The 22,091-nt window shown below is 29.8% G+C and overlaps 2 protein-coding genes across 11 annotated transcripts in view; one reads left to right on the forward strand and one right to left on the reverse strand.

Annotated features, from left to right (window-relative positions):
• Nucleotides 1-5,860, reverse strand: part of LOC112730103 (uncharacterized) — a 33,708-nt gene extending 27,848 nt beyond the window's left edge. The window contains exons 1-4 of the mRNA XM_072208296.1: nt 5,701-5,860; nt 4,451-4,475; nt 2,918-3,010; nt 2,467-2,647 (exon numbers count right to left, since the gene is read on the reverse strand). Of these exons, the coding sequence (XP_072064397.1) occupies nt 2,467-2,647; nt 2,918-3,010; nt 4,451-4,475; nt 5,701-5,845 (444 nt within the window). The 5' untranslated portion in view covers nt 5,846-5,860. The remainder of the gene's footprint in view (nt 1-2,466; nt 2,648-2,917; nt 3,011-4,450; nt 4,476-5,700) is intronic.
• A 303-nt stretch (nt 5,861-6,163) lies between these two features.
• LOC112727486 (uncharacterized) lies at nt 6,164-10,573 on the forward strand. 10 transcript variants are annotated; one of them, XM_072209338.1, is made up of 12 exons: nt 6,164-6,216; nt 6,282-6,344; nt 6,488-6,626; nt 7,085-7,331; nt 7,521-7,602; nt 7,848-8,012; nt 8,191-8,252; nt 8,719-8,839; nt 8,972-9,193; nt 9,292-9,525; nt 9,627-9,736; nt 10,322-10,573. In XM_072209338.1, the coding sequence occupies exons 5-10, from the start codon at nt 7,543-7,545 to the stop codon at nt 9,304-9,306; spliced, it is 645 nt and encodes a 214-aa protein (XP_072065439.1). In that variant the 5' UTR covers nt 6,164-6,216; nt 6,282-6,344; nt 6,488-6,626; nt 7,085-7,331; nt 7,521-7,542; the 3' UTR covers nt 9,307-9,525; nt 9,627-9,736; nt 10,322-10,573. The 10 variants fall into 10 exon arrangements, with proteins under 10 accessions (XP_072065439.1, XP_072065435.1, XP_072065436.1 ...); XM_072209334.1 differs by having other exon boundaries at nt 9,302-9,525; XM_072209335.1 differs by having other exon boundaries at nt 7,085-7,203; nt 9,302-9,525.
• The last annotated feature ends 11,518 nt before the right edge of the window (nt 10,574-22,091 follow it).

Below are 22,091 nucleotides of genomic sequence, written 5' to 3' on the forward strand. Positions count from 1 at the left end.
GTTATAATAAAAAATATTAATTAAAATTTCTATTACCATTGAATTTTGTAGGAGAAAAATCTGACGATAACCTATAAATTAATTTTTTAAAAAATTAATAATTAATATTACTGTCGGATTTTTTTCGATGATAAACCCTAAACGTATTGGGCGTCCTGAAATCTATTACTGCCGAATATTTTCAATGACAACTAACAGGAAATTCAGGTAATTTGATGGTAACATATTACCCGGTGACATTTATATTGTTTGATTTTTTTATAGTAAATTCGATGATAACAATATTACCGTGGATTTTTTTGCTTAAATTCACCATTAAATTCGACAATTTTCAATATTTTTTGTGCTGTAAGATATTTGAGAAGGGCATATTTGTTACAATAAGAACACTATAAAACGTGTTTCTAAGCTATCAATCTACATTAAAATATGAAAAGTCTTGATTCCAACAAATTTAGAAGCAAGTGAGATGTAATCATAGGATCTCAAAAGAGTATTTAGACCAACGGACGTTTTGAATCCAAAAAAATTTTTTGAAAAAGAATATTTCTCTCTTCTATTGAAACTACAGAATGAGTTATATCAAATCTGCAAAAAGAATTGTCCAAGCAAAAATAAATGTATACTTCTTGCTCATAAAATAATGAATAAAGTACACAGTGAAGGAAGAAGGTTTTTCAACATCTCAATGACTCTTTTTTACTACATATATATGAGTCAAGGGAGCCCAAAAAACCTAAGAAGAACAAAGTGCTACAAAAATATTTCCATGCAATGTCTCGTCTTACTTAAGTTAGTAGTTTTCCTTCTTTCAAATTATACTCTCTTCTTATCTCAGAAGGGAATTTTTAGTTATTTGTAATCTAGGTTATTTATTGTATATCATATACTAAGTTAGAAGCTATACATATATCTCATACACAATACGTTTGTAATCTTTGTATTTTGAACTATTAAATCATTCTTAGCTAGAGAAGACTTGAATCAACAATATCTAATGTTTTTAGGTTTAGTAGTAATCTGAGTCAAATTTGTCTTAAGAATACTTGAAAAAATAATATTTAAGGTTCTTAGATTATGTGTGATCTAAGGCAAGTGTAACTTAAGAAGACTTGAGGAAATAATATCGTGTAACATTGCTTTAAATACTGGATAATCTCAATAGTTATTGGAGATTGGATATAGGTAAGTCTGGCTGAATCAAAATATATCGTGGTGTACCATCTTTTGAACTCTTATATCCTTTTATACTTTTAGTCGTTATACTCTTTTAAAGGTCTCATAAATTAGTTTTCAGAATATACCTTTTAGATAGAGGTAAAGATTTAGAAATTGGTTTTTAAAACTGAACTTTAAGTTTTCTACTTAGAAGCTAAACTCACGATTTTGTTTGTTGCTCGCAAACCTAATGCTTGATAAGCTTTCTGAGTTTGTGTTTGTGTTTGTTTTAGAAGAAGAATTTTAAGCACAATACGACTCTTCTTCTTGTGCACTTATAGCCATTTCAAATATGGTGGAAAAAAAGAAGTGAGAAATCAGTTTTCTCGTGGAAGTGATGAAATCAGAAATTGATGCATACATGAGATTATATTACCTATATTACACCTATAAGTTGTGGCTATTTTCTCAAACTTTGTTAACCCATAATACTTGTAAATAGGATTTCCATTGTTATGGATTGAAATCACGTGTCCCACTACCATGTTATTATTCGTATCTAACCAATCAATAAGAATTAGACATTTCGTTAAAAAAGCTTACAAATCACCAAATTAATCATAAATAAAAATTTAAACAGACACATGTCCAATAAAGTTTTTCGTTAATAGAATATGATGCAAATATAATATAGTGAGAGTGTAAATTATATGAAAAACTATTATGAAATTACTCACCCAAAAATTTAAGTTGATAGGACGAGGCAACATGAATAATTATATATTTAATGCTCCCCTTAAGCAAGAGTCTCTTTTAAATATGGAAAAGTCTAGCAGGGGCAGCAATTTTATTGAATTTTGGCCAGCATGTAACCAGTAGAAAAATGTGAGTCATTAGATGAAATCTCATACCAATCTCACACCATTAAATCATTATTGATGACTATTTGATGGCTACCAATCACAAAAGTTGCTGGTCCCCTAGCATTATTCTTTAAATATACTTAATTATTGCATAGACTTTTTTTTATTTACCTTATGTTATTTTTTTTCTTTTGAGTTTGTTTGATTTTTGCATAGGCTTTCTATTCTTTTTTTTATTTGCCTTATGTTATTTTTTCACTTTTGCAATTTACCAAATATTGAACTCTAGACCTTTCAGACATAGAGTTCTAATATCGTAGCATGAAAATATTCATCTCAAAAACCTAAGCTAATAGAAAGATATAATCATTCGCTAATAGAAAGAAATAACATGAATGATTATATGTCTAATAAAATTCATTCACACAGAAAAAACGAAATGTACCTTTGGGTGTAAAGATACAGCCATCATAACAGCAAGTAGAATTGCAGTCCATGTGATGAAAAATATATTGAGAGAACATGAAGATCTTGAGGCATATGATTTGTACATATACACAACTCCACATAGAGATGCAACATAGAACAGTGTTGACATGAAAATCCCAAGGGACCTCCTCTGCCAACTACAACAAAATGTTCTTTGTATCAAAATCTAAAATTTTCCAATGTAAGATAAAATGTTGAAAACGCCCTGAACTCTGAAGTTTTGTAATGTTAAAACTCGAATCTGATTATCTCTATTCTCCGAAAGTATATTTATTTATGCAATTGTTTAGATTTTCAAAAAAAAAAAAAAAGGTGACACACCAGTATAATTTGGAAGGCCAGGCCGGTGTGTCGGAGTTGATCGGAAGAATTGTGTAAATAGCAGCTTTCTGTTAAAAATAAAAAATTACCGATGTTTTATTTCTTCGTCTGGAATCCAGTAGTGACTCCACCATGTGATAAAATGGACAACACTAACAAGCTGTAGAAAAAGAAAAATTCTGTGCCAAAAAGAGAGAAAAAAATAATGTGTAAATATGAACCACAACATGGATGTTAGTACAGCTTGTATCAAGAATATTTTAGTAAATTAAAGCAAACTACTAGCCTTTTCCACAAATTTTAACTATCATAGGAAAAGAAAAATAGAAGTTACTTATACAATCAGTAACGAATCGCAGAAACATTTTGAATTATTCTGTGTTCTTTCTTTCTTATCAGTCACTTTATTTAATTTGAATACATAATTGTTAAAATAAATTTACAATTAAAAGTAATTTGAAGATGATAATCCTAAATAATACTTAGTTAATTGAGAGAATATAACACCAAAAAATATTGAGAGAATAATAAAATAATATTAAATAGTTTTATAAATTAAGAGTGTAATTAATAATTCAACAATAAGTATTACAATAAAAAAATAAGGGACAGATTTTGTGGAACAGGACAGAACCACATTATTAAGTACCTAGTTTAGATAATAAATTATTAGAGCTTGGCATCTTAAGGAATCATATGGTAAAATTTTTATTTTTGAAAAGCAGTTTATTAAAGTTGGCTTATGAAAAATAATTTTTTAAAAACAATATTATTTATGTTTGATAAATTAAATTAAATATAATTTTTAATACACCAATAAATGAGCAATAATAATTGTATTTAGTAAAATCATTTTTAAAATTTAATAGACAATAATAGACATAAATATAATAATAAATTTAAATAGTTATTAATGTATGATATTATATTATATTTTTAATTTTGATAAATATAAGTTATCTTTAAAAAGTATAATTACATAATTTTTTTTATTTATCAAATACAAAATGAAGTACTTGTCTGTTTATGAAAAATACCGACATATTTTTAAAAAGTTTCACTAACTAAACCTAATTTTGTAGAAAATATTTTTCATTCTCCAAATTTCTTATATTTATGTTTGGTTTGGTAAAAATTTTATTTCTCATAAATGTACGACTAATAAAAGTTATTTTTTAAACTATAAATTTTTAAAAATTATAATTTCTATGTTTATTAAATTAAATTAAAAGTGATGATTTTTAATAAGTTCGAATAATAGCAATAATCATATTAAGTAAAATAATTTTTAAAATTTAAATGACTACTATATAAACATAAATAGAAGGAGAACTTTGATTGTGAAAATAATTTGAGATTAATAATTAATTAAGAATAAATATGAATATTTATTAATATATAAAATTATATTATTAATTTTTTAATTTTGATAAATATACATAAATTTTAAAAAATATTTTTTAGCTTTTATAAGTATCTTTAGCATTTTAAACTTCATGTGTAATTATATTTTTTTTATTTATCAAATATAAAATGAGATATTTATATTTTTTAAAAATATATGTATATTTCCAAAACATTTTACCAAATAAAGCATGAGCAAAAAATCTGATACTTACCCAGCACCAATACGTGCAATTTCACCTGAAATAAAATATGTATACCATAGTAAGTTCTTAGTCAATGATATATTTAAGAGAAGAAAAGAAAGAATCTATAAAAGATACGATATGATACAGAATATGAAAACTTATGTTGTCGGACATAGAAACACGTATATAAATAATATATTTATTATTAAACCAATAACTATTTTTAAAAACAATCATATGATATATATATATATTTTTTTAAAGTATATAGATATTCAAAAAATAAAATTTTTAACCTTTATATTTTAATAGAATTAGTAAAAATTGTGTATATCATATGTACATAAAAAAAAGTTATCTAAAATTATACTATTTTTTTATCATAATATATATGATTGATATCTTTATCATTAGAAAAAGTTATTTTTTTCAACTACAATTTATTAAGAGAAAGGTGATAGATGAGCAACTTTAAAAATACAATTTTTTTCATCAATTGGTGAAAAATCATTTTCGATAATATCTCATATTATAGTTTCTCTTTTATTGTATTGTGGAGTTTTTCTTAAAAGAAGACGAATATTAGCGCCGACAAATACTAAATTTTCTATACATTTAGACTTCAAGTTGTTTCTTTTAGAAAACAAATAAAAGAATAAGTGTTCAAATTCCTTTCACAACAAAAAAATGAAGATGGTTGCCCTAATAATCTAAGAGTAATTAGTTGAAAAAGTTTTGATTTGTCACTATAAATTAGCCACCAAAATTTTGCATCAACTATGCTTCTATCATTCAAAGAGTCATAATTATCAAAAGACACCTTTATCATTAGAAAAACTTGTAAATTTAATGTTTATTTTTCTCTTTTATTTCATAAAAAAAAAATATATTTTTTCAAACATTTAACTCTTTCATTAGTGATTTCAATATCTTGATGAGGAGAAATTCGTATAAAAAAAATACATTATAATTTTAAATAAAAATAATAAATAAAATTAATGCTCAAATTAATTCTTAAAATTTTAAATTGACTCTAATTTTTAATTGTTTCAAATTGAATCCTGAATTTTTAGAGGTCAATTTAAATATTAATTCAAACCTAGAACGACTATTATTCAAACTAATATCGTGGTAGTTTTGGAAAAGTTACTTTTAATAAACAAAATTGTTATTTAAGTACCATTTCTCACAAAGATCCTAGTGCTTCTTGTATGATAAAGGATTTATTCTTTCAAATTAATCAATTGTCAAAACTATGAAAGTTAATATATACATACCATATATTTGAACAAATTCTGAAGGCAACAAGAATGGGAGTGCCATTGATACAAGTAATAAAATAGACTTCAATCCCCACCATCCAGAGTGCCATGAATTCCGAGCTTCACATAATTTTCTTGTCTTAACTGTAGTAAGAAACATAACTAGGAAAAATATCTGAATTCATCGTCAAGGAAGATCCTCCATATTATTATGTCTAATTAATAAATGGATATGTAGATTATGTAACATCAGTTTTAATTTTTATCAAGATTGATTTTTAATTTTATTAATTGTGTGTTGCTCTTATTTTGAATAATAATTTTATATTTAATTATTCTATCGATACTTATAGTTTTATCGATTTTCAACTAAGTTCATATACTTTTATTTTTTTCAATTAGGTCTTTATATCATATTAAATTTTATAATTATTAAATCCTTATTAATAGTAAACGTTAAAAAATGTTTATGAAATATAAATTTTCTTCACTGTCACTGCTCAACACCATCGTCGTATCCTCTGTCACCAGGTAAGCATTCTCTATTCTGTATCCTCTCTTTCTTGCTCATTCTCTAACTCGCTCTCACTTTGTAGTTCGAAGGTGTGTATGATTTTGATAGTGATGATGAACTGCAATGGCTAATTGAGATACAGAAGGTATGTATCAATTTTCAATTGGTTCTGTGAATTTTTGGGGGTTTTGGGTTCTAATTTTAGGTTTTCTAATTTTGGGGGTTTCGCCTTCTGATTCTCAATTTGTTATGATTCCTTTCTGTGTTTGGCATAAACGGAAGCAATAGGTGCTGGAAATTTCATACGTGCGTGCTAAACTAGGGAAATCATTCTGTAGGAAAGTGTCGAGCTGCAGGAGTTTTCATTGGGTTCATGCCCTCCTAGTGTGGGTCTTCAAGGGATGCGTTGGTCAACTATGTTGATCAGGTTTTACTTCCTTCACATTTCAATATTATAACCTGAAAAATAGTAGTTTTAGATATTTTATTAAGAATATTTGACATGATTAGGTTTTAATTCATGATATCCCTATATCATGAATTATTTTTCCACATGGTTTGAGCTAAAGTTGTTCCTGTGAAATCACATGAATGAATTTTTATCCTAAATCTTGATGGTTCTAAGTGAATGAATTGCTCAAGTTTCCAACTGCACTTTGCCAGCTTCAATGAGTAATCAACATTATGTTCCATTTTAGTTTTCTTTTGCACCATCTTTTAAGTGATCCATCTCTACTAGTCCTAGAAGCTGTGCATTCTTTTATACATTGAGAGGGGTTTGTTCTTGTTTGAGATTCAATGTGTTGAATCTGAGGCATATGCACACAATTGACATATTTTTTTATGTACTTGGAATTAATCGAAACCCTCTTGAACTTGTTGCAGTATTCAGGTGGTTGCACGAAATGGTTAAAATCCACATCGCCATCATCTTATTAGGGCTCTGCCTAGTATGCAATTCGGCAGGTTTTGATTCAGACACAAATGAAATGAGCATTTTCTTGGTATTTCACAGCGAGTCCTAAAACTGGGTTTAGATTGGGACACAAATGAAATGAGTATTTTGATGTTTGCTAAGCTTGCAAAGCCACTTGGAACTGTTGGGATTGTGATTAATAGTCTTCATATCAAGGTTGATGTGTGTAAAAGCAATGTCCACATTTTGAATTTTGAAGAAGCAAATTTAGAGAAAAAGAAAACATGTGGATATCTTATCTTTACTTCTGGGGCTATGAACTATTGAACTGATTTTCATGCATTAATTAAAAACATGGTTTGGTACTTCATCTTTTTGTTATTAAAATTCATATTCATTTTGCAGCTTCTATTTACACCAATCCTGGATGGAAAAGCACTTTTGTATTCATTTGTATCCTGAATGGCCTGGTGTTTCTTCTTGGCTGGTGTGTTTCTACTACATTTGATTTAATATAATTGTTGTAAGAAAAATAATAAAATTTGAGTTGTGCTATTTTCCATAAAAGACTTCTGTTTGCGGTGCTTTTGTAGAAAGAATATGAACTTCGGTTTTGATGCAACTCTTAGAAATTGTAATGCATTGTGGATTATGAAGATGATTCTATGTAAATGGATATCAGCTTGATGCCTTTCTTGTAATCATGCTTATTTTGAATTTAAATTTTTGTAGGGAAAGCTTTTTGTGAGAGCCATTCAAGAGCTATGGCAGTGGTGGTCGCGGTTATTGCACGTGGTGGTGGATACAGAGGAGGAGGAGGCGGTGGTGGAAGCTGTAACAACTGTGGGTATTCTGGGCTTTTGCAAGGAACTGCCCAACAAGCTTTCGCTGAAAAATGTAAGTATACACTTTAATTTCTCTGATCATTATGTTGTGTTTGAAAAATAGTGGTTTTGCAGAATCTTGTGTCTTTCAAGTAGGATTGATTGAAAATTTTTGGTACCTTATTGGTTAAAAAATGATTTTAAAACTGAATTTTTGGTTAATTGTAATGATTTTAAAACTGAATTTTAAGATTGAGAAAGTGACTCGTAGAGCACAGGAGCAATTTCAGATGGTTTTAGAGGAGAAAAGCAGGTTATCTCTCTTTGTTTTTATCTTTATTTTCTTATTATTTATGTTTTATTTTCTGTCTTTAATCTTTTTTTTTACTTTGAATATATTGGGTATTGGATTAGAGTAGCCATAAATAAGAAGAAAATAACATGAAGCTAGGATAAAAGATAAGATGCACAATATATAATTTCTGTACGTGTGTTATTCCCAAACATAATATGAAAATTGCACGAAGTATTAGAGACATATTCTCCTGTGTCCCGATCCAATTCTTTATTGCCTCTAACAAGAATTTCCAGGGTAGGGATCTTCTTGAACCACATTTCATGAGATGTGTAGTTTAATGCAGTTATTGTGCCCCAAGGGAAAATTTTCCACCGTTTTTAAGCAGATGAACAAACTTCGAATATCTTATTAAATTTTTTGGTTAACTTAGAAAGGCATAGAAGGGTCATTTACAGATTCCTGTTTCTTGTTGATCTTTCAGATTTGCATTCGATGTTGATCTTGATGCTCCAAAAGTTAGAATTCCTCTCAGATCTCGTGGTTCAGCCAGATGTGATAGTTATTTTCTTTTGGACTTTGGTCATTTTACACTACACACTGCGGTATGCTGCTTGAGCTATGGGGAATTGAGTTGCACTTTTGAGCTGTGGGGAATTGAGTTGCACTTTTGTTGTTTGGCCTTTTTATTGACAACGTTGTTTGGCCTTCTCTTGTATGATTTGGTGTTTTTACAGGAAAGCCAGTCTGATGAGCAGAGGCATAATCTTTATTCTCGATTTTACATATCAGGACGTGATTTTGCTGCCTTTTTTACGGACTATGGCTCTGATTTTGGGAGTTGCAGTTTGGTTAAACCAACTCATGATAGTCAAATAATAAGCTCACCATGGGCCAAAGAAGCTGATAATGTGTATTCTGTCATTGATAGGTGTGGAATGGCAGTACTTGTTAATCAGGTTTGTCTGTCGTGTACTTATCAAAACTGTACTACAGTAATGATCTGCATCGCATTTTTGTTGAGCATAATTTGTTCTTATCCTGTTTGTGCCTCTAGTTTTCTGAAGATTAAAGTGCCTCATCCAAGTTACCCATCGACATGTATATCCATTCAAGTGCCAAATCTTTGCATTCACTTTTCACCAGAGAGATTTTGTAGAATCATGGAAATGCTGAGCATATTGCCAAGACTATGGAAACATGTAATCAGCCTACACCTGATAGTTTACACTCCAAACTTGCTCCTTGGAGTCGTGATCTAGTTGTTGATGGTAGAATCCTAGTTTGGAAGGTACTTCTGCAAACCTTTTAAAAATGTTTCCGTTAGCGATTATATTTGAGGTAATAACTTTTTTCGTTAAATCAGAAACCTAAATAGCCCTCATCTTACAGGGAATTGGGAATTCAGTTGCTACATGGCAAACATGTTTTCTGGTGCTTTCGGGGTCATATCTTTATGTATTTGAAACTGCAGAGTCTCAGAGTTACCAGCGATACCTAAGGTTTTAAACCCAACCCTCCTCCTCCTTTCCTGTTTTAGAACTTTGATATTATTTTCTATTTTAAATTGAAGAGAAGAGAATAAGGAAACATTTATATGGAGAGTGAAATATAGAAATATACTCCAAAGTAGGATGGCCAGTCCATTTGCATGTCCGAAATGGGAACTTCGTTAAAAGTTCAAACAATCATGATGCAGTAATGTAAGAGGACAGTTACTGATGAGAGAGGCATCATGGTTTATATTGACATTTTTTTCTCTTTGAAAATGCATCAAGTGGTTTATTTTAAACTGCTTTGTCATAAACTTGACATTCTTTTCTGTTCACCTTATTCTTGATATATTTATTTATTTATTTTTGAAAAAATAAGAATTTCATTAGGAAGAAAGTAGGATAATACAAATTGGGGATAAGGGTTCCCCCATACAAAAGCAAAGCAAACAAAAAATTTATCTATGAAGCGTAGCTTTCCAATATCTGAACATGTTGGAGAGGGAAAGCCCCCTGTAAAGATTACGAGCTTTAATCATCCAAATAATGGTGAATTTTGATGTGAATTTTTTTTCTCTCTTAACCTTTTGGCAGGGCATGGATTATAGGAAGTGGTAATGGTGAAGATAGAATTGCTCCACTGCTTGTGTTGAGCTCCTCTTTCAAAAAATAAAATGGTGAAGACAGAATTGATGTAGGATACAATATTTTAATTTTTGGTAGAGTATTAGTAGTAAATTCTAAGTGGTCTCATGTTTATTTTGATATAGCTATGTTTAATTTAGTGTGAGATGTATGAATATTAATACTTTTGGATCATTATAAATATATTTTATTTACAGATAATTTTTATTATATAAAAAAATTATTTAGTATAATTATGTATTTATTTTTATTTTATAATATTTAACTCATTTAATTAAAAATGCTGAATTATTATACATGTAATTATATTATTAAATATTATGTTGTATTAATAATTAGTAGAATATTATATATATATACAAAAAAAAAGTGAGACCTAAGGCTACACTTATATATAGTAGCTATAGTATACAAAAAAAAAAAAATGAGGGACCTAAGGCTACACTTATAAAAAGTAGCTATGGTATACAATGTGGCTACGCTTTACAAGTGATGCAGTAGCGTTGAAAAGCGTAGCCTATTCTGGCAAAAATGGAAGCTGAAAAGCATAAACTTTGGTCCTGGACAGCATCACTTGAAAAGCGTAGCCTATTCCCAAACGCCAAAAGCGTAGCCCTTGGTGCAGAAAAGCGTAGCCTTTGAGAATAGGCAACGGCCGAATAGGAATCACCCCAAAAAGCGTAGCCGTAGCCTAAGGCATCATTTTTTTTCACTTTTGGCTACATTTTTCAAGTGTACCTGAATGGGTGTTTTTCTTGTAGTGATGTGGTAGTGGCGTCTCCTTTCTCTCTTCATACTTCTTCCTACTGACACCACTTTGTCTTCCTCCTCTTTTTTTTTCTTCTCTTTTCATCTCCTTTGAGAATATGAGAAAATAATGAGGATTTTTTTGTAATTTAAAAAATAAGAGGTGTTGTCCTTTAGGTTTTCTTGTTTTATACGTGGTATATTCACTTTATTTAACAGATAATTGTGTTAATATTAACGTTTTTGTCACAGTAGGGGCTTAATTATAAAATTTAATATGGTATAGGGATTTAATTGAAAAGAAAAAAAAGTATAGAAACTAATTTAAAAATTCGATGAAACTATAACGACCGACAGAGTAATTAAACTATAATTTTATAATAAAAGATTTTTTATAATGAAATATATGTATACCTATATGCTACACATATTCTACTATAACTTGATAAAAAAATATATATTATAGGACCTCCCAATTAAGCGTTTATCTATTAAAAATAATGGTAATGTTAGAGAGACAAAAAAAATAGCCAACAATTTATCTTATTTAACATTCATTAATTGCTGCAGCAATTAATGTATGTTAAATAAAAGAAGTTGTGGCTGATTTTGACTAAATTCTTTTGGTTACCAAATATTTTTGTAAAAACAAAAGGAAAGTGTGTTTATTAACGAATTTGAGATATAATGACTTTAAAAGAAATATATTCAAATTGTAAAATCCTATAAATTAATAAATAATATAATTAATTGATAAATTAATTTTGAGCCAAAAAAAATTAGAAAATTAAATTTTATACTTTGAAGAAATAGAAATATATATAGTTAAAATACGAATTAAAACATTAATTTTAAAGATTTTAACCTAAAATTGAGTCAATGGGTCGAACCGATTAAACTGGACCCATATTGGGCATACACACACACACACACACATATATATATATATATATATATATATATATATATATATATATATATATATATATATATATATATATATATATATATATATATTAGCTTAGCCATTCTCCCTTTGTTTCATAATGAAACACGCTGAAGAGAAGAAGCAAAACACAAAACCTAACTTCTATTCCACTTCAATCTTCTATTGACTATAACTTTCAATTCGGAGGCCGCACTGGTTGTGGCTACGCGATCGTCTCGTCGAGCTCTTCAAATTCATCTGAACAAAGTTGTAAAAAATTTGAATTTCTCACCGAGTTCTTCACTCTCTTCAATTTCGCCATTTTGGTTATTGGATATTGAGAATTTTTAGGTTTTTGATGCTTTAGATTTGATCTAGCAGTGAAAAATTGTCGGATTTCACGCTAATTATTCGTGGGTAAGGTGAGAAACTCTTATACCCTTTGAATTCACCAATTTTATGAAGTTTAGGTATTGAAATTGTTATTATTTATGGAATTATTTAAAATTAGATGGAATTTGTTTAAATTGAAGTCAAATTGGTGAAGTAGAGTGCTTGAATTAGAACTCTGGAGGTTGAAAACTTGTAGGGTTTAGCTTGAAAGCTTGTGAAGAGGAGGGTTTTTGAGGTGTTTAAGCTTGGGAGAAAATCGGCTAAGGTATGATTTTGGTTTCCTATAGTTAATATATAATGTTGCGTGAAAACTTAGGCTAGTTGCCATAAGATAGGCTTGAATGTCTTGGATTGTTGGATTTGATGGATTAAATATGTATAAATGTGACATTGATGATGATTGGTGAAATTGGTAGAATTATGTGTGAAAATTGTTTGAATGAATTGATGAATTTAGGTGTTGGAATAATGGTGAAGTGAACAAAGAGTATGTGATAGTGTGTAGGAGTAATTGGTATTGATTTGGTTGGTTTTGGATTGAGAATTTTGGAAAACAAGAGGATTTGAATTTTTCGTAAAGACTGAATTTTTGACCAATTTCAGCGGGTCATAACTTGGCTTCCGGATCCCCAAATCTTGTGAAACTTGTTTTGAATAAAAATTGGATCTGTGAAGTCCGTAATGTTTGAAGAACAGACTGAAAAAGTTATGCGCGTTGGAAGTTTAGTGTGAAAAATTAATTTTTCTGAACTTGACAACTTTTTGCCAAAACTGATACGCTTGCGTACGCGACATTGTCACTTTTACACTCATGCGTACGCGACATGTATCATGCGTACGCGAGACCCCTTCTCTGTGAAGTATTCTCGCGTACGCGGGCAATGGATACGTATGCGGCACTATCTTTTTACAAATTCTCACGTATGTGGCAGGTGACTCACGTACGGATGACCCTTGTTTTGCTGGAAATTGCAATTTTTGAGTTTTCAACCATTCCTCTAACTTTTCAAACCTCTGTAACTCCTGTTTAACATCCGATAGCTAGAGTTAGGTTGCAAAAGAAGAGCAAACCCATAGAGGGAGTTAGTTTGATATTGAGAAAGAGTTGTGAAGTTAATAATTGATTTAACGATGCATGGATAATGTTGAATGAGATATGAATAAGAGTAATGATGATATTGATAAATTGTGACTGAAAGATCCAAATGGCATATGCATTATATTATTTGAGACACGAGTTTTCTTGGGTAGATACAGTGGCTTGCCACCACTTGCTCTAGGTTAAGACTCGATATTCTGAGGACCCTCCGTCATAAGATATGACTGGACACTTTAACTCCTCGGATTCTCCCAATGAGATGATAAATGAATGATTATATATATGCGTTGGCTCTTGGGGATGCGTGCACGTAGGGACTGTCCAGGGTTCGCTATCGGATATGTCGGATTTGGTTGGATAACCGACAGATGAGGCTGATCAGCCATAGAGCAGACATGCATCATATGCACTTGTATATTTTATTTGAGTATGCATTTGTTTTGACTTGCCTATTTGCTTAACTGTAATTAATTGCTACCTGATCTATTTGCTGTATCTGCACTCCATTGTGTTTTTCCTTGTCTGTTTTGCTTGTGTTTGCTTCTAAGAGATCCCTCTGGCGGGTGAAAGAGGTGTTGAAGTTTGTTCCACTTGGTGAATTAGAGGTTTGTGGAGAACAGAAAATGAAGAGTTAGATTAGAATTCTTAGATATAGTCACCATATTTTTGGTTTAATGAAAACTTTAGGACAAGAATATGGGCTGTTGAAGTTTTGGAATGCCTTTGCCTTCTCGGGACATTATTTATTATCTATACGGCACCTTCACCATACTGAGAACCCTCGCTTTCCATTCCATATGTATTTTGTTGTTTTTTAGATGCAAGACGTGAAGCACCTCGCTGAGCGTGCTAGAGGCTCTGCTGAAGCGAAGATCTACTTTGAGACATTATATATTGTATTCTGTACTTATATATATATATATATATATATATATATATATATATATATATATATATATATATATATAAGTAGTACTCTCCACCTTTGTATAAATTTGTATTTTGTATCCTTTAGTGGTTGACTTTGGAGAACCAGGATATGTATTTATGTTTTGGTTTATTTTGGGTTGTATATATGTATATATGTACTCTGGATGACCTTTACTCTATACGTTATTATCTGTTTCTACTACGCTTAACCGTTCGACTGTGATGTAGCTTTTGAGTTTTGTTTTGTTCAACTTTTTTTTAAGATTTCTAGTTAAGCTTCCTTTCACATATACATAACTATGTACATATTTTTATTTTTAAAAATCGTAATACTTCATTACTTTTGATTTATGAACTAATATTCTGTGTAAAATTTTATGTGGTAAAGTGTTACACAAACTAACATTTTAACTATTATTTCACTTTATTTACTTAATCCTTAAACACATTTTAAACGATTTAATTTTAGAAGGTAATTCGAAGATGGTATTCCCTCATGCATTCTACCTTAGAAGTTATATAGAAGTTACTAAGTCATTTAACAATTTGATGAGATATTAACAAATAATCATCATAATTTATTGTTTTTGGTCGTTACTTAGTCATCAATATTTAAAAATATGGAATAAAATATATTATTAGATTACTAAACTAAAAAAATTAAATTAATAATTAAGTGATAACTAAAAATAACAAATTCTAATGGTCCTGACATTTCTCATCAACAAAAACAAGACGACTAAAAATAAAACAACAATTTAATGTGCTTCATATTTTGCAATGTTAGACACTAAAAAAACCTTAATTTTTTTTATTTTAGAGATATATTAAAATGATCTACTGTTGCAATTTAAACACAAAAAATTATCACTTACTCTTTATAGGACGATCAACTATATAACTTGAGATCTAATAGCTGAATATAATGATTACCCATGAAGCAGAAACTCCTTAAATAAGATAGAAGATACATAGCATCCTAAACTCACACGCAGAACTCCCAGTGAATGAAAACATTCTTCTCCTTCATTTCCGCAAACTTTTATATCTGTATAAAATAGAAAAGGATCACTAGAGGAACCTGGTTACAAAAGGCTTTAATAGTAGTGTTCAAATGCTGCTATTTAAATTGTAGCCGAAATTTGATGTTTAAATTTGACGTCTAGAAATTAAAGAAGACTCAGAAAATTTCATCAGTAAGAAAAATAAAATTAAGTTTTAACATTATGAGATTTGAAATTAGTTTGTCGAAATGTTAATGGGATTGAAAAGAAGGCGACATTGATCTTATCGCGTTCTAATATTTAGTAACATTTACCTATTAACATTGATTGAAATATCAGGTATGATGATAAAATTATATTTTGCGCAATATTTATAATAAAATGTTGGAAAAAAAAAATTACTTATTCTTAAACATACTTTCACATTCTCTTGTAAGTAAATCCGTTCATCCGTTATTAAGTTATTAAATTATTTTTTATATTATTAAGCTTTAAATTATTTTTTAATTTAAAATTAATAGTATTTAACTTAATTTTTTATTTATAAAATTAAATTTAAAATTTAATATTTAAAGTAAATTATATGAAATTATTATTAATTTTTAATTATTAAAATTTCTAAATTTTAAAAAGATAAAATATTTAAAATTATAAAAAAAAATACATAAAAATCTTAATTAATTAAAACTCAAATGATTAAAACTGTGACTATAGATTCTTTTAGGTCACCTCTCAAAACTGTGACTATAGATTTTTTTAGGTCATCTCCAAAAACCGTGACCATAAACTCTTTTAGGTCACCCCCCAAAATCGTGACTATAGACCCTTTTAGGTCACCCTTTCGAAAAACTGTGACCATAGACACTTTTAGATCACTTTCAAAACCGTGACCATAGACTCTTTTAGGCCACCTCCAAAACCGTGACCATAGATAGGGGTGGCAAACGGGCCTAAACCCGCCGGGCCGGCCCGCGTAACCCGCCAAAAAAGGCGGGCCGGGTTGGAAAATTGGGACCGCCAAATAGCAAAAGCCCGCTTAACCCGCACCGCTTAAACCGCTGGTTTTGGCGGGCTTTGGCGGGGCGGGGCGGGCTTCCCCGCCGGGCTTAGTATTTTTTTAGCAAGGGGTATTTTTATAATTTTTTTTACCAAAACCCAACTTCCCCAACCCAACTTACAAGAGAATGAAGATGAAAATTGGGTGTTTTAGATTATGTTTGTTTTGTTTTAGAGACAATATTGTTAATTATGTTTATTTTGCTTTGGAAATAATATTTATAATTACAAAGACTTTAATGTTTGTGAATACAAAAATTATAATTTGTTTATACTTTTAGAAATTATAATAGTTAAAAGTAAAAAACAAAAGAGATTTTTTTATATCTTTATATATATTATTTAATAGTTAAAAGTAAAAAAAAAAAAAAAAAAAAAAGAGGATATTTGGCGGGCTTAGCCCGCCGGCCCGCCAGCCCGCCGTTAGGCGGGGCGGGCTAGGATTCTGGGACCGCCTCACTAGGCGGGGCGGGGCGGGCCAGCCCGCCAAATGGCGGGCTTCTGGCGGGGCGGGGCGGGGCGGGGCGGGCTTCCCCGCTTGCCACCCCTAACCATAGACCCCTTTAGGTCACCCCCAAAACCATGACTATAGACCCTTTTAGGTCACCCTTTTTTGAAAAACCGTGACCATAGCCTCTTTTTGGTCACTGTAAAAAACCGTGACCATAGACCCCTTTAAATCACCCCTTAAAACCGTGACCATAGACCCCTTTATGTCACCCCCCAAAACCGTAACCATAGACCCTTTTAAGTCACCCTTCCAAAAAACCGTGACCATAGACACCTTTAGGTCATCCCCAAAACCGTGACTATAGACCCTTTTAGGCCACTTCCAAAACCGTGACCATAGACCCTTTAGGTCACTCCCAAAACCGTGACCATAAACCCTTTTAGGTCACCCTTTTTTGAAAAACCGTGACCATAGCCCATTTTTTGTCACTGTAAAAAACCGTGATCATAGACCCTTTTAGGTTACCCCCAAAACCGTGACCATAGACCCTTTTAGGCCACCCTCCAAAACCGTGACCATAGACTCCTTTAGGTCACTCTCCAAAACCGTGACCATAGACCCTTTTAGGCCACCCTTTTTTGAAAAATCGTGACTATAGACCATTTTTTGTCACTGTAAAAAATCATGACCATAAATCATTTTAGGTCATCCCACAAAACCGTAACCATAGATCCTTTTAGGCCACCCGTTTTTAAAAAACCATGACCATAGATACTCTATGGTCACCTTTCCCAAAAAAATCGTGACTATAACTTTTTTTTTGTCATCCTAAAAAACCGTAACCATAGAAGATCTATAATCACGATTTTTTACTGTGACCAAAAAAACCGTGCCCATAGGCCCAAAATATTGTAATGTCAATGTTTACAATCACAATCACAGTTGCAGATTCGTTCAATCCATTGTTACTCTTCTTTTATCCATCACGGTCTCTTCCTCTCGCTCTTTCTCTAGAATGTGATTTATTCTCCATCAACCATTTCTCAATCTCAATCTAAAATTCCATATCAATTTTAGAGTTTGATTCTTCACCGTTCCACTTTTTGTAAGCATTTGATCTATCCTTCCTTCTATTCAATCCTACTTTCATTTGATTTTAATTTAATATATGGTTGAAGTAAGAAAAAAGGAAAATGAAAAGCACTAAGAGGAGTGGTTGTTGGAGTCGCACTCTCCTTTCTCCCTTTGCTTATGTCTCTCACAAGTCGTCTTTGTTTATATGTATGAAATAGATTTAATTACTCTATTGGTATCTATAGTTTTGCAAAATTTTTAATTAGGTTCTTATACTTTTTTTCTTTTAATTGAGTCTCTGCACCAAATTTTTTTTCAATTGAGTTCCTATACTTTTTTTTTTCTTTTGAATTGGGCCCTGTACTAATGTTTTTTTTTTTCAATTGGATTCCTATACAATTAAACTAATTACTGTCAAAAAGGACCTAATTGAAAAAAAATTTGATGCAAGAACCCAATTAAAAGGAAAAAAAAATATAAAAACCTAATTAAAAATTTTGCGAAATAATAGGGACCAACAGAGTAATTAAACCTATGAAATACTCACACCAAATACAAAAATATAAAATCATCTTTTTTTACAAATAATATATAAATAGAGATATTATGTCCAAAAATTCTAAATTAATATATTTTTATATTTATCCTAATAAGAAAGATATAGAGATATAATTTTTTTATTATTTTTATTAATTTTTTGTAATTATATTTTTATTGTTATATATTTTTTTAAAATTTTTTGAATGAAAAATAAAATAAAATAAATTTAATTTATTCTAATTTATTCTGCTCATTGCCGCCTCCATGCTCGTTCTTCTGTACTCACTGCTAGTCCTCGTTCTTCAGAAACCATTTAAATGATTATTAATTAACTCTACTCATTGTTGTTGTGCTCATTTTTTTTTTGTTCATTGCTAATTCTCATTCTTTGAATTTTTAATTTTTTGTTTAGAAATCACTTTGAATGATTATTGTTTAGTTCTGTTCACTGCTGATGCGTTCATCCTTCTCTTGTCACTGTTTTTCTTTGTTATTGTATTTTTTGTGTTGTGCTGTTAAAAAACCTTGTTAAAATTATGTTGTGATGATTAAAAAACCTTGTTAAAATTATGTTGTGATGTGCTTTTTTTTTTTTGGTGCTGTGTTGTCTCTTACTGTTCTGCTCTTTTTTTTTTTTTTTTTGCTTAAAACCTTGCTAAAATTAGGACGGTGTATAATTAGTTGGCAAAGTTTGTTAATCTTTCATGAGATTTGCATATGAAAATATTCCATGAGCTTTAATGAGATTTTCACAATGAAGCACATGAGTTTTTACTTGTTCATTATGTTCAATTTATTCTCATTATTTTTATTAATTTTTGTGCTGATAATCTTATAAAAATTATGCATAAATTATTGTGACTATGTTGATAAGTTGTGTTGATGGTTCAATAGTGCAATATAATGAGTGATAAATTATTAATAATTGATGAGAACATAAGACACCGTTTGGTTGATGTCTGTGTATGTCAAAGACAGAGATATGGTGGGACGTGTTCTTTGTTTGACACGTGAGACACAAACTAAGAAAGACATGGTGATATAGAAATACCCACAAAAAATATGTATTTTGTGTCTTTCTAATTAGCTGAGACACTCATTTTTAAGTTGAGACACGAAAATTTTTTACTATTTTATCCCTTCAACCTAATTTTTTTTTCTTCAACCATTCTTCGTTTCCTCTCTCAACCTCCATTGTTGTTGCCCGATTTGGGTTTCAATGACGTCGCTTCCATCCTCTCTTTGGCAGCACTGTTTGTCTTCTGTCTTCTCCTTGCAGGTAGCGTCACAGCAAATAAGAAAGTCTCTTTGCCTCACCTTTCGATCAGCATCAACAACGACTGTGTAACAACGAAGACGCTCTCTCCCATTCGTATTTTGTTCTTCTTCTCTTCATCTTCTTTTCATTCTTCTCCACTTCTTTCTTTTTTTGGTCCTGTCCTTCCATCTTTCCTCATTTTCATCTTCTTTTCATTCTTCTCCACTTCTTTCTTTTTTTTTCATTTATTCTGTTGCCTTATTCTACTCTCAGATTCAATTTGTATTTGTTTTAAATTTTTTTAATAAAATATTTGAATGTTTGTATTATTCAATTAGAATGTTATTGAAGTATTTTTGTTTATTTTATAAATATTAAATTTCGGATTAAATTTTATTTGTGGTGTTCTTTGCTATGGATGAGGTGATAACTTATTCTGTATTTAGATTGATAAAGATTTGTATTTGTTATGCTAATTTTTAGCAATTTTGGGTAAATTTTTTATGCTTATGAGGTTGATTTTATTTTGGACGAAGAATTACCAAAAATTAGAAAAAATCTGTGTTGGTCTTGAAGATGATGATGCCATGATAAATTGTGATGATTTTGAAAGAGTATGAAAAGGTAGAAATGGTGATGGTGATACTGGAATGAATGGGATAAAATTGACTTTTTAATAAAATTGTGAATGGTGTGTTCTGTCCATGTTTTAATTATCAAACAGAATATAAAATTAATGTCTCCTTGTGTCTATGTACTCTTGTGTATTTGTGTCTATGTCTTCATAATTTTAAGACATAAATCAAACTATGTCTATATCTATGTCTTAATTTATGAATTATAATTCTAAGTATGATGACATTTTGAGATTTAAACTAAACTATAATTATATTTATAAAATTTTATTTATTCTCTTTAAGATAAAAGAAAATTAACTAAGAGAAAAGAGAGAACACGAGAATACATATCTATAGTTAATATTATATTTATTTTACCATAGAATAAAACATATTTTTTATTTCTAAGTTTTTTAAGAAAATTCAAAAATATTTCTAATATTTAAATTATTTTAATTTTGTTTTTATTTTTTAATAGGTTTTAATTTAATTTTTATTGTTAATTTTTTTACGGTTAATAATTAATTATTTTTTTTTAATTTTAGGACAATAGATGACTAATAAAATTTAGTAATTTTTATCAATTCTTAACTGATTTTAAATATTAAAAGATTAAATTCTGAATCTTAAATTCTAATAATATATAATTAAAGTGTTGGCTCAAAATATTGATAAAATGCAGTGACTCTGTCATTTTTCTTAATTACCGAAAAAAGTAAAAAGGAAATGGAAAAAAAAAGTGCATATTAGTTTGTAGAGCCAAAGGGAAATAATGATACAAGAATGACTTACAATGAAGCCAAGGTAAGAAGACAGTTTGGCCATAGTCACGGAAAAACCAGGTAACAAGATTCATTATCAGGAATACGATGCCATAATAGTAGCGTGCTTCCATTGACTTCTTTCTTTCCACACCATAATCAACCATGCTATCATAACCAAAAACAACTTCTTGATCAGTTACTATCAAGTATATATGAACTTATTATTTTCATCCAACTCTCTGTCACAATTTCACAGATTATTCGAAATACAATAAAGAAAGAAAGCTATGAAATGGTATATAGAGCACTATATAGAGATGCATAGTTATTATCATACAAAAACTAGAGAAATCAGATCTCACATATGATTATATAGCAAATTAAACCTGTGCTTATGGCATATCAGGCATGTTATGCACTCAAGTGTTTAAAAATTAAAGGCCACGCACCCCACTTAATGCACATGAACAAAAACTTTAGAATATAGAAAGTTTCTCACCTTATTTTGCTTAAATGAAAGTGCACTACTCTTTGAAGCTAAATGATACTTTGATCCCCTGAGCTTGACAGTAGTATGAAGCTGTTGGCCTTACTTCTACCAATAAAATAAAAAAAAGAATGCAACTACTTAGTAAGTCTCAGCTGTTGAAATATAGCTGTGGCATGTTTAGCGAAGAGTATATTTATATGGAAATGTTTGGTAACAAAAAGAAATAGATAAAATTAGTTAAAATTTATTTTATTTAATATTTATTAATTATTATAGAGTTTTGGTTATTTTTTTTGTTTTTTTAGTATTACTTAAAAATATAGACTAAATATATTATTGGATTACTATAATAAAATAATTGAATTAAT

The sequence above is a fragment of the Arachis hypogaea genome, chromosome 12 (genome assembly GCF_003086295.3).
Source record: "Arachis hypogaea cultivar Tifrunner chromosome 12, arahy.Tifrunner.gnm2.J5K5, whole genome shotgun sequence".
In the NCBI taxonomy this organism is placed as follows: Eukaryota; Viridiplantae; Streptophyta; class Magnoliopsida; order Fabales; family Fabaceae; genus Arachis; species Arachis hypogaea.